This window comes from Brassica rapa, chromosome A09 (genome assembly GCF_000309985.2).
Source record: "Brassica rapa cultivar Chiifu-401-42 chromosome A09, CAAS_Brap_v3.01, whole genome shotgun sequence".
NCBI classification, from domain to species: Eukaryota; Viridiplantae; Streptophyta; class Magnoliopsida; order Brassicales; family Brassicaceae; genus Brassica; species Brassica rapa.
Window position 1 is genome coordinate 26354862 of NC_024803.2, and position 12449 is coordinate 26367310.

The window sequence follows — 12449 nt, forward strand, 5'->3', positions numbered from 1 at the left end:
CAATGGTTACTATATAGCCTTTCATTAATTCCATATTATCCCTACATCCAGACATGTTTAGGATTTTTTTTTCTTGTCATTTCTTACAATCATGTTTTTCCTTGCATTTTAAATAGCTTTTCGTTTTTTTTAGTTAATACAATTATTTAGTTTTGTATTTTGCATATTAAAAACTTGGTTTTTTTCTACATTTACCATGTTTTAATAATTTTAAAACAGACATATATTTTTATAAATTTTATTTAGATTACATAAACTAAGTTTTTAATCTATAATATATCGTTTATTTTTAATAGTATAGTTTAATTTCTTCTTCAAATTAGATATTACTTTGGTGTGTTTTATTTTATTTGGTAAATATATAATATAACTCTCTTTCTCTATACTATTATTTTTGAAGTGATTTTTCGCTTTCGAGATTTCACATTAAAAATTAAAGTGGTTAATATCGTTTATACCCTTAATGAATAAAATATATAAATTAGCAACAAAATAAAAATGAATGTAACATTTTAGATTAGATAAATGATTGAAATTAATAACTCGTCCATGGATGAAAACTTCTACGTTTGTTTGCGTTGCCATGTCCTTTGTTTCTGTCAGAGTTTCATTTATCTACAAGGATTTGGAAATAAAAAACGAGAGTAGAAGTTGAATAAACGGTTATTGATCTCATTTAGTAATTGATAATCATTAGATAATTTATAATTGGTTATTCTCTTTTTCCTTTTTAAATGTGTTTTGTAAAAAACTCATCCACTATTATCAATGATTAGGAAATATCTATACTATTATTTGCGAAGTAATTTTCCTCATTCGAGATTTCACGTTAAAAGTTAGAATGATTAATATTGTTTATATCTTTAATGAATAAAATATATAAATTAGCAACAAAATAAAAATAATTCAGACGGGAAAAAAAAATATTACACTAATTAACCAAAAAACAACTATGTAAAAAAGTGGCAATTAAATATTTATTTTAAAATTAAAAGGCTAGAATTGGGCATTTAATTTGATACTTCCAAAAATGTATGTTTATAAATATATTTACCTTTTTGGGGTAAAATGCTAAGACAGATGAAAAATTTGTCAAACTTATGTTAATGGGTGAGAAAAACAAAATTTGTCAAACATAAATGAAAGTAATAATGTATGTAACTGGTAAAATGACATGAACCAGACACTAACGAACCGAATGAAAATAAAATAAGCATAAAAATATTATTATACATAATTCGATTCGTGTGAATCACTTCGACTACCATGTCTTTTTCATTTTCTTGGTGCATCTTTCTTGAAAAGATTTGGTTCCATATTTTTCTATATAATATACGAAGATAGGAAGCTTATAAGTTATAACAAAATAAAGAAAAGCTGGTATTGGTATGTTATTAGATAATAAACTGAATTACACCCAAAAAAATGATTTTCGTTATATATATATATATATATATATATATATATATATATATATATATATATATATATATATACATATATACATATATATATTTTTTGGCAACGATTTTCGTTAGAGACAATGTGTTGAATACCTCCAATTAAGGTCGTAGCTAAATGCCCATAATTATGGATAATCCAAAAATGAGTAATATTTTACACTGTGCTGATGAAAATAACCTTATGCTTTATCGAAAACAAGTAACTCTAGATCTATCAGCTAAATATTTACATAGCAGGTAACAATCTACATACCAACTAACATATCAACTAATAATTTTAGTATCAACTAACAATCTATGTATCAAACAAATATATCGACTAACAAATCATATATCAATTAATGAAACTATTAACAATTAATTAGTTATCTATCAAATAGCTCAGAATCTATTTGTAACAGCTAACACTCCATGTATCGATTAAGAATTCATTAAAATCTAAATAATAGCAGGTAATTAATAAAATATCTACTAACGTATATATTATCTAAAAATTGATTGTGAGTCGAAATTGGAAACATTGGAATTGGGGTGAGATAATAAGATTAGCATTATGGGTGCTAAAAAGAATCAAAATATAAAAAAAAAAAATTTGTGTTGAATTAGAAGATGATTTAAAGAATCTGTACGAGAAATAAAGTGATAAGAACACATAAAAGAAAAAAAAATAGAAATAAAAGTATTATAATCATAAAAAATATTAAAAAGAAACAAGAGTATATGACAAATTATATGGACTTCTAGATTATCCACACCAATTTCTCTTTTCGTTATATAGCGAGTGAAAAACGGCATGTGACACTTCTTATAACATACAAAAAAGCATATGACGAATCTTACTGAAAATATAACATGTTTTTTTTTGAAAAAGGGCATGAAGTATAAGACCATGTCCAACGGTGGATTTCACCCGGTCCATAAGAGAAATCCTTAAGCATAATTGTAATTAAATACTATTATTAGCGTTAAATCGACGAAGGATTGGTCCGTCGCAGCGGACTTAAGGATTCAATCCTTAGCCACGCGTCACGTGGTGAGTGGATCGAATTTGTGTTTGGTTTGTGTAGGGTCGAAAAAAAAAATCATTCTCGAGCCAAACCGAAAAAAAAAAACTCCTCTTCGACATAAGGCGATTTCGAGACGATTCTGCTCGATCTCTCATCCTCAGCTCGTGTAAGGTAAATCAAAGCTTTAACTCGTAGATTTATCGATTATAGATCACTCTCCATCTTGTTTGTTCTGTATTAAGGGTTTGGTTCTCGGATTCCGACAGATTTGAGAAAATTTTCAAATTAGGGTTTCATAAATATTTGGGGCAAAATCGATTTACGGATTCTTTGGGGGTTTAGATAGGGTTTCCAAACGTTTATGGTTTGTATCGGTCTCGGATCTCCTCTCTTGTTGATTACAGAGAGCTGCTCTTTAACGATTTTGGGGACCGTGTTGCTCAGCTCTTACATGTCAAATCTATTGTTCCTTTTCCGCTTAATGAGAATCAAGATTTTTAGCAAGAGGTCCTTATTGTCAACACTCATCTCTTGTTCCCACATGATTCTCGTTCATGTGCTTTTGATTATTTAACATTGATTGCTGTTGTTCTTTAACATACGTAATTGATTAACGTTGTTCTTACTCGTTATTTGCTGTTGATTTTATTGGTCCTTAACATAAGTGTTTACTTGTTTTGGTTGCAGATAAACGATAATGGGACGATACAGTTACAGCCAGCCTTCTTCCTCCTCACACTCTCCAGACTTAACCTCCCTCCTTGAAGCCGAATGTGAGATGTACGCGGCTGAAGCTGAGATTACTCGGTGGAATGCAGAAGCCAGTGACTGGGAACCATCAGCAGAGGGTGATGATGGCATCCCAAGGACATGCTACTGTGGTTCAGAGCCAGTTCACGGATACTCCCAAACGCCAAAAGATCCATACCGACGTTACATAACGTGCTCCAATGCCGATGATAGAGACTGCCACGTCTGGAAATGGTGGGACGTGGCGGTGGAGGAGGAGCTGAGAGAGTTTCAGAGGGAGCTTAATGCGGTTAAGGGTGAAGCGAATCAACGTGAGCAGAAGTTACTCCGTCTTGAGAAGCAAGTTTCCGAGTTCACAAAGAAGAAATCAGGAGCTAAGCTAATGGTCTTCAGCTTAGTGTTAGGGTTGGTGTTGCTTATTGTGCTAGGTGAGTTACTTCCTTTTATTTTTTCATCTCTCATATGTATTATAAATATTGAAAGTGTGTGAAAGTTGATTGTTTACTCATTTATTTTTCAGGAATACTTGGAAAGGATTCAGAGGATTGGGGCGTACGTGCTTTGTTTCTTTAACGAGGTAATTATATTATTAGTAGTTGTAGTAATTTAGTTTCGAAACCGGAAGGAAAATTAAATGTGCTTTTAGGTTTTGATTTGCTTGGAAAGAAAGTAGTTGTAGTTATTTAGATTCGAAACCGGAAGGAAAGAAAGTGGTTGTAGTAATTTAGGTTTGATTTGATGTGCTTTTAATTAGTCGAGTAGTTAATGAACTCATTTGCTTTCCACCTTCTCAACTGCTCTGATCTGATTGCTATTAATCGAGTAGAAGGCTTACTTAAGCCCTCTGTGTCACTAGTAGAGTGTCACAGAGAAACAATTAAAACAATGGCTAATGGAAAAAATTTTAGTAATCTTCTCTTTAGTCAAATTCCAGTTGACCTTGATTCACCTGAACCTTTTTGGTTCGGTAGTCAAGGTCCTGATGACTCTCCTTTCATGAGTGCTCCCGACGTTCCTGCTAAGTCTCCTGTGAGCTCTTCTCCGGACGTTCGGGCAAAGTCTGGTGTGAATCCAAATGCCTCATGTCCTGAGAGGAGAAAATGGACTCCCAGAGATGATAAAATCCTTATTGGTGCTTGGCTAAACACCAGTAAGGACCCTGTGATGAGCAACGAGCAGAAGTCCACTTCTTTCTGGAAGCGTATAGTAGAGTACTACAACGCAAGTCCTCTCCTCGCTGGGACAGTACCGAGAGAGATCACCTCTTGCAAGCAGAGGTGGTCTAGGATTAACGGCGATGTATCCAAGTTCTGTGGCTGCTACGATGCGGCTCTGAGGGAGCAGAGAAGTGGGCAAAACGATGATGATGTGATGAAAACCGCCTTGGACATTTTCTTCAACACGGTCGGCTACAAGTTCGCCATGGATCACTGCTGGAGGGAGCTGAGATACGACCAGAAATGGTGCTCCCACTATCCTGCTAAGGACGCTGGAAAGGAGAAGCGCAAACAAGCTGTGGAGGTGGATACAGAAGTGGCCGAAGGTGTCGATCCAGAAGTTAGACCTCGCGGGGTTAAAGCGGCCAAAGCTAGTACCAAGAAGAAGAAGAGTGGCAGGGAGGAGGAGTTGTCGAGGCTACATGGGGTTTTAGAAATTAAAGAGAAACTGTCTAAACAAAAGCTTCTTGATCGTTTACTAGCTAAGAAAGAACCTCTCTCAGATATGGAAAACAGTCTCATGCTCAAACTAATGTCCGAAATGATATGATCTATTTTCAATCTTGCTTTTGAGGTAGAACTGTTTGTGTACTGATTGTTTTTTAATGGTTATGACACGGTACTAACTCTTGTCACTCTGTTTTGACAGGTTCGCATGTGGGAAGGAGTCACGGGTCTTTATCTGATGGAGTAGGAATCACGGGTGATGGAGTAGGATTCACGGGTGATGGAGTAGGAATCACGGGTGTAGTTGTATGAGTCACGGGTCACTCTCTCTAGCATATGTATTATAAGTAGTAGTTGTAGTCTTTGCAGTGTAGTCTCATTGTTTTCCTCTTGAGAGTCAAGTTCATGTTTTCAGAGAGTTTCTAAAGTACTCTCATTGTTTTCCTCGGATCATATGTAACATTTCACGGATCATATGTAAGCTTCACTTTGTATCAAAACTTATGTAACATTATATTCTTCTTTGTATCAAAACTTATGTAACATTATCTTCTTCTTTGCTTACATAATCTTGTTTACATAATCTTCTCTTTGTATCAAAACCGCTGCACATAATCTTGTTTACATAATCTTGTTTACATAATCGGCTGATAGAATATAACTGTTAATAATCATGCTAACATAATTTTGTAAACAATCTTGTTAGTAATCTTGTTATTAATCTTGTTTACATATCTCTTTGATCCATCTTTGTTAATAATCTTGTTATTAATCTTGTTTTAGATATGCACATTTGATTCCTCTTTCAACATTCCACGTGAAGGTTACATCGTACAATACAGTGAGACACTTGTTCTTTTGGTGCTGAGATCTTCATCGTCAAACCGGTTAGTAAAATCACAAACGGTTTGTAAAATCACAAACCATCAAATTTTTTTTTTTTTTGTAATATGACTAGTATTTTAAATAACAGCTCAAAACTAAAGTTCTATAATAATCGTAATATGACTATTTAAAAAAAAAAATGTGCATATCTAAAACAAAATAAAATTTTATTTATCTTTAAAGTTCAATAATATTCCTAATATGAGAATGTTCAAAATTAAAGTTTTATAATATTGTTAATATGATAAACTTTATTTTAAAAAGTTCAGAATTAAAGTTCAATAATATTCCTAATATGAGAAGGTTCAAAATTAAAGTTTTATAATATTGTTAATATGATAAAAATTTGTTGATGAAAGGTTCAAACTTAAAGTTTTATAATATTGTAAATATGATAAACTCTATTTAAAAAAGTTCAAAATTAAAGTTTTCTATGATTAACATATTAGGACTTCTTAAAATGTCAACATCTTCATCCGATGGTCTAGACGAAAGAATAGACGAACTTGTTGATGAAATAGTTGAAGATTACTACAACGACATAGTGGAGGACCAACCCGATGATGAGGCGAACCGTGCTTATATTGAACGAGACCGTGAAGGAGGAGATGATCAGTTATGGAATGACTACTTCAGTGAAGACCCGACATACTCGGCACAAATATTTAGAAGACGTTTCCGCATGAACAAGAATTTATTCCTGCGTATTGTCAGAGCCCTCAAGCAGAACTTTATATTCTTTCAGCAGAGAAAAGATGCAACCGGTAGGTGGGGTCTATCATCACTTCAAAAGTGTACGGCGGCGATTCGTCTGCTTGCTTATGGTACAGCGGCTGACTCGGTTGACGAATATCTCCGACTTGCGGACACTACAGCACACTCTTGTTTACATCATTTCACTGACGCAGTTATACACTTATTTGGTAATGAGTATCTACGACGACCCACAAAGGAGGATCTTCAACGACTACTCTATATTGGAGAGCAACGCGGTTTTCCAGGGATGGTCGGGAGCATTGACTGTATGCATTGGGAGTGGAAAAACTGCCCAACCGCTTGGAAAGGACAATACACACGTGGATCCGGAAAACCGACGATTGTTTTAGAGGCTGTAGCTTCACAAGATCTTTGGATATGGCACGCTTTCTTCGGTCTTCCAGGTACCTTAAACGATATTAATGTCCTCGATCGGTCTCCGGTTTTTGACGATATCTTAGAAGGTCGAGCTCCGAGGGTAAGGTACATGGTCAACGGACACATGTATAAGTTGGCATACTATCTCACGGACGGTATATATCCAAAGTGGTCAACATTTATCCAATCTATCACACTCCCTCAATGTCCCAAACAAGCGTCATTTGCTAAATGGCAAGAAGCAGCCCGAAAAGATGTCGAGCGGGCATTTGGAGTATTGCAAGCTCGGTTTGCGATAGTGAAAAACCCGGTTCGTACATTGGACAGAGAGAAGATAGGGAAGATTATGAGAGCATGTATCATACTACACAATATGATAGTTGAAGATGAACGAGATGGTTATACAAACCGGGTTAATATTTCAGATTTTCAAGAAGGAGAATCTTCGAGAACCTCGGAGGTCCTAAACGAAATTCCTACATTGTTCAATGATACATTTCCCGACCGCAATGATCTTCGTGATAGGCAAACTCATGATCGATTGAAGAATGATTTGATCGAAAACATTTGGAATAAATTTGGTAATCAAGATTAATAATTAGTTCTCTTTGGAATATTATTAAATCATTGTATCTTTTTTTTTAATAATGCAATTAATAAAATTTCAATTTTAATTTTTTTAAAAAAATAATATTATTTTATTCCTAAGGACTCATTTTTCAGGATCACCATTGGACGAGTATTTTAGATCCGAATCCTTAACTAATGAAAAAAAAAAAAAAAAAATTTATGCTTAAAATATTGTTAAGGACTCAAGTGGGAGTATCACCATTGGATATGGTCTAACATGTTAAGAAGAATAAAAAGTTAGTGTACACTGATGATGGGATTTGGATGTAGTAAATGACATTTGCGCAAAGCAACAAACCAACCAATCAATGAGATTCTTTTTAGCCCCATTCTAAATTTTCAGTAATAAAACTTATGGGATAGTCCAAAACCACCATCAATCATGTATATGAAGTCAACATCTACCTCATGGTTCATGGTCCCATGGAATATCAGAAAAAACAGAGCCCATAACTGAATAAAATCTATGGCAAATGTGTTATTTTGTGTGCATGTCTCTCATAGACTCATCCTCAATGTGATAAGACATTGCATGATCAAACGAATGATCATAACCACAAGCAAATTCTAGCAGAAGTTGCAATTTAGAAAATGCAGAAAGCCAATCAGTATTCAGACACAAACAAACATGCAACAGCCTTCGTCCATCTCCCAGACTCTAAAGCTTAAGCAAAACTCATAAACAGAAATGCGAGGGATGATTGCACAATATGAACTAATTACGAAACTCAGATTCTTGATTATAATAAAACACCATGACATAAGTAGTGTCCGCTCAAAAGAGTAATACAATACCAAACACAAAGTGCTTTCAACACAACGACCGAAACAAAGAGAAAGAAAAGAAACACACTGCAAGAAACGAAAAAAACCCAATTAGATTCACGCACAAACTCCTTGAGATAAAAGGAGTAAAACTGCGTTATTGGGACTATTCCGATATATTCAATAATAGCAATTTTAAAGTTCAGCTTAGGGACCCAAAACACAAATATATAACCCAAACCTTTTGTTCACACGAAGAACATGACGTTCTCCAGCTCTTTGTGCAGCTTGAAAATCGCGTTGTCGTCCACAGTCAGAGAAGAGAACGAAGAAGCAAGTGAGGAAGAAGACGCTCCCCGTGGCTGCTGCCTAATGTTCTTCTCTCTTGAACTCGCCTCGTGGTACATCCTTCCTCTATACGCGACCATGTCAGCATAATAAACCGGAGGAACGAGAGACACAGGTTTGGTGCAACGAGTAAAAGTAAAGCACATCTCGAAGATGAGCTTCTGAACCTGATCGGAAGTGAATCCAAGTTCATCCCACAGAGTATAGTAATGCGTCGGCTTGCTCGTCCCAATGCCTCCATGGTGACTGCAAAGGTAGAAATCATACTCAAAGGGGTGAATCACTTTAGTATCAACCACCGTACCCGAAGGCACGTTTCCCTTGTCGCTCCCATCATTGTCTGTAGCAGGGAAGAAACGAGTCTGGTGACGTTTCTGCGCCACGATAACAGTTATCTTCGGATTGTAACCATTCTTCTCAAAAGTGAGCTTCACGTCAAGCAGCTCCACATTGAGAACCATATCGAACTGACCATCACTGACACCATCACGGAAGATCACAATCTTGTTAGGCCGTTTCCCAGTGGACTGAACATGAGCTTTAACAAGCTCCAAGCACGTTTCACCAAATCCTTGTATCTCCTCTTTCCGGTGCGGCTGGGCAATGACCCTAGCTGCGTAACGGTTAGCTTCAGGCCAGTTTAGTGTACCCACTACAGCAACGATGGACGGGCTCATCTTGTCGCGAGAAGCTGGATGGTTGACGTCAGCGCCGATGAACATGACCTGATCATCTTTTCTGAAGAAAGAGAAAGTATCCATCAGCTCAACGTTGCTTCCACCCACCTTTGCATTGATCTTGAGCGCAAGGTTTGCCCGGTACTGATCACCTCCTTTAGTCGCCGAACCGGTTAAGAAACACTGAGTCACCAGACCAAGTTTGGTCTCAGCTATCCATTTCAGAGTCTTGTACCCATCGACTCTCCCAGTCATTGCACAGAGAATAAGAGTCGGACGAGCACCACCATGGTTACGATGAGCCTCTTCAATCACGCTTCGAAGCAGCTCCTCGAGAGCATTAGCATTAGAAAGCGTATCCATTCTCGACGATTTGTAAACGATGGGAGGCTCCAGCTGCATCCCAAGCGTCCAGCAACGGTTGATAAGGTTGTTCACAAAGTCATTAGGCATCTTGTTGAACCTCTCAGACGCAGTGAAGTCAAGCACAGCCCAGTGTTTGACTACCGAACCCCTCGTGACTCCTTTCCTCATGAGGTTCCACTGATTGTTCTGCCTCGGGTTAGGTTCCTCCCGGAGAGCTCTGCCTCTCTCTGCCAACTTCAACGCCGGTGCCTTGAGAACCCGACCTTCTACACGTGTCATGTTTGTGTCAACTTTCATTCCAAAGTTCCCAGTGATTTCTCCACTGCCATAGAAACAAATACATAATCAAATTTATAAAACAAAAATTAGTTAATCTTTAATAAATAGTCTATAGGATATACGCAAAAACTATAGGATATAAACAAGTACACATACCCGCTTGGTCCTTCTTTAGACTTAATCATCTTGAGTATATTATCCTTCCTTTGTCGTGGATTGACAAGTGACAACTTCTTCAACCACAAGGCAGAATTTTTATCCAAGTCGTCCTTTGGATAAATCTGTCCTTCGACCAAAGCGCAGAACTCCATGGGAACAAGATTTTGCCGACCGTTTTTCCCCAAATCCAAGCAAGGGATGTCCTTGTGAACAATGTCTCTTCCGTACTTGATCCTGAAATACTCAACGATGGACGTTCTCCTCGGCGGCTCGTTACCCTCCGGATCTATAATATCGAACTTGATATCCTTTGTGTCTTCTCTACTCAGTCCTACGATAGTGAGCTTCTGCTTGTTCTTTCTATGAGTGACGGTGACTTTCAACCCAGTCAGTTCCTTCTCCACGTTACGTCTAGCATTCCTAAACTGACGCAAATCAGGCCAGTCAAAGTAGAGTTTCAGATACTCGATGACTGACATTGACTTCCGGAACGCCAACACTGAGTAGTCCAAGCACAATGATAAGCCTTGTTGTGTCGGCTTTAGAGTGTGTCTGTACCCTTTGGCAGCTGCAATACCATACCCAAGTTCCTCATCCCGCTCAGTTTCACGAGTGAAGAAGCTTTTACCGACGGTTATCATACACTTGGAAGGGTGCTCCTTCATCACAACATCCATCCCTTGCAAGACATCGCGAGGGTTGAAAGAAGAACCTCCCGACATGTACTCTTTCAAGTCACGGAGCTTAAGCTCATTCACCCGGTTGATGGTGAACGTATAGCTCCGAGCTCTAGTCTCATCCGTTTTAGGGAAGTCCACCTTGAATGACCCGGTAGGCAACTCAGCTGCACTGAAGATGTTCTTCTGACCATCGTATGCTGTCATGGCAAAGGGAAACTCGTGGGGGTTGTCGGTGAACAGCTTGTCCCTGACCATAGATAGCTCGAATCTTGATATCTTCTTGGTGGGGTTCTCTCCTTTTATCTCAACATCGTAATGTCTTATGACAGTTTGGGGATTGATGTTCACTTGGAAATGGTTGACAAGGAGGTTTACACGTCGCACAGCTACAACACCGCCTTTGTCAGGACGTTTCATCGGTTCTTTTCTAGCAGAAGAAGAAGAAACAACTTGAACTTTCTTGTCAGAAGAAGAAGAAGAAGCAACCTGAGATGGCCTTGGATTCGTAATTTCAGAGCCTGTCAGATTAAAAAAAAAGATAAACTCGCTTGAAAAAAATATATTCAAAGAAACATTCCTCAACGGAACAAAAGCTATGGACTGATTCATATAAATATAATGAATCATAACAAGTTCCAATGTGTATCATAATGAATCAGCTAACTCTTGAAATAATAATAATTAAAATTTAGGTTTAATGTGCATACATACCACGAGCCGTTTCAGAAACCGCGACGGTTGACGATGCAGAAGGTGGAACCGCCGCCGTATCAGGAGAAACCTGCAGCTTACGACCCCACGCGCCTCTACCTACGCCTCCTCCCGCAACGGATTGACTCACTTGAGCCTGTGGCGGCTGTTGAACCACATGTGGTCGAGGTTGCTGCTGCAACTGCGTCCCAAGGCCAACTTGACCCGGAGGTGGTCCCCACTGACTCTGGCTTCGGAAATCCTGTTGATCCCCACCACGGCCACCGCCTCGCTCAGAGGCACGACCTCCATAACCACGACCTCGATCTGCGCCGCCGACGCCGAAACCACGACCCCGGTCACCACCGCCGCGGCCATAACTACGGCCTCCACCATCCCCGTCACCGCGACCTCGGCCGCCTCTGCCGCGGCCGTCAGCACGACCTCCTCGGTAACCACCTCTCTCCATTCGATTTGTTGATTGGATCTGATCGGGAAAACACTATCGTACGATAATTAGAGGAAACTTGTCAGATCACTTTTAACTTGTGAAGTAACGAATCAGAGTGTTTAAATAAAAGGAAGAAGACAAAGGTGTGTGAGAGAAGCTTATTAGCGTACAAGAGGAGAAAAGTAAGACTTCGTAACGTTTCTCGAATGTTCCTTGAAATACCCAATAAGTCAGGGTAGTACAACCGTCTTTTAACTTTTGTTTTAAGCAAAAAATAATTTTACAGATAAACACGATTAAATACTGTATTTAAAATTTATTAATATGACTTTTGTAAGATTAATAGTAAGTATTTCTCCCAAAGTACTTTGGAAAGTGTTTGTTGTGTGAGCTCAAAGACAGATTAAGCTAATTACGTTGGAGTTTGAATTACTAAGGAACATGAAAATCTTACTTATCCGCATTTATATTTTGCTTTTAATATTAATCCTTGCCAGCATA

The 12449-nt window shown here is 37.9% G+C and overlaps 3 protein-coding genes across 3 annotated transcripts; 2 read left to right on the top strand and 1 right to left on the bottom strand.

The window, feature by feature from the left end:
• Nucleotides 1-178: 178 nt before the first annotated feature.
• LOC103851378 (putative nuclease HARBI1) lies at nt 179-7498 on the top strand. Its single transcript, XM_033278456.1, has 3 exons — nt 179-3648; nt 3741-3797; nt 5668-7498. The coding sequence occupies exon 3, from the start codon at nt 6203-6205 to the stop codon at nt 7496-7498; it is 1296 nt and encodes a 431-aa protein (XP_033134347.1). The 5' UTR covers nt 179-3648; nt 3741-3797; nt 5668-6202.
• Nucleotides 3805-5436, top strand: LOC117128106 (glutathione S-transferase T3-like). The gene has a single exon (XM_033279785.1). It carries the CDS (start codon nt 3986-3988, stop codon nt 4985-4987), a length of 1002 nt encoding a protein of 333 aa, XP_033135676.1. The 5' UTR covers nt 3805-3985; the 3' UTR covers nt 4988-5436.
• Nucleotides 7499-8249: 751 nt separating the features above from the next.
• LOC103840257 (protein argonaute 2) lies at nt 8250-12127 on the bottom strand. Its single transcript, XM_009116755.3, has 3 exons — nt 11519-12127; nt 10125-11325; nt 8250-10011 (listed from the first exon to the last, which is right to left on the bottom strand). Exons 1-3 carry the CDS (start codon nt 11964-11966, stop codon nt 8547-8549), a joined length of 3114 nt encoding a protein of 1037 aa, XP_009115003.1. The 5' UTR covers nt 11967-12127; the 3' UTR covers nt 8250-8546.
• Between the last annotated feature and the right edge of the window lie 322 nt (nt 12128-12449).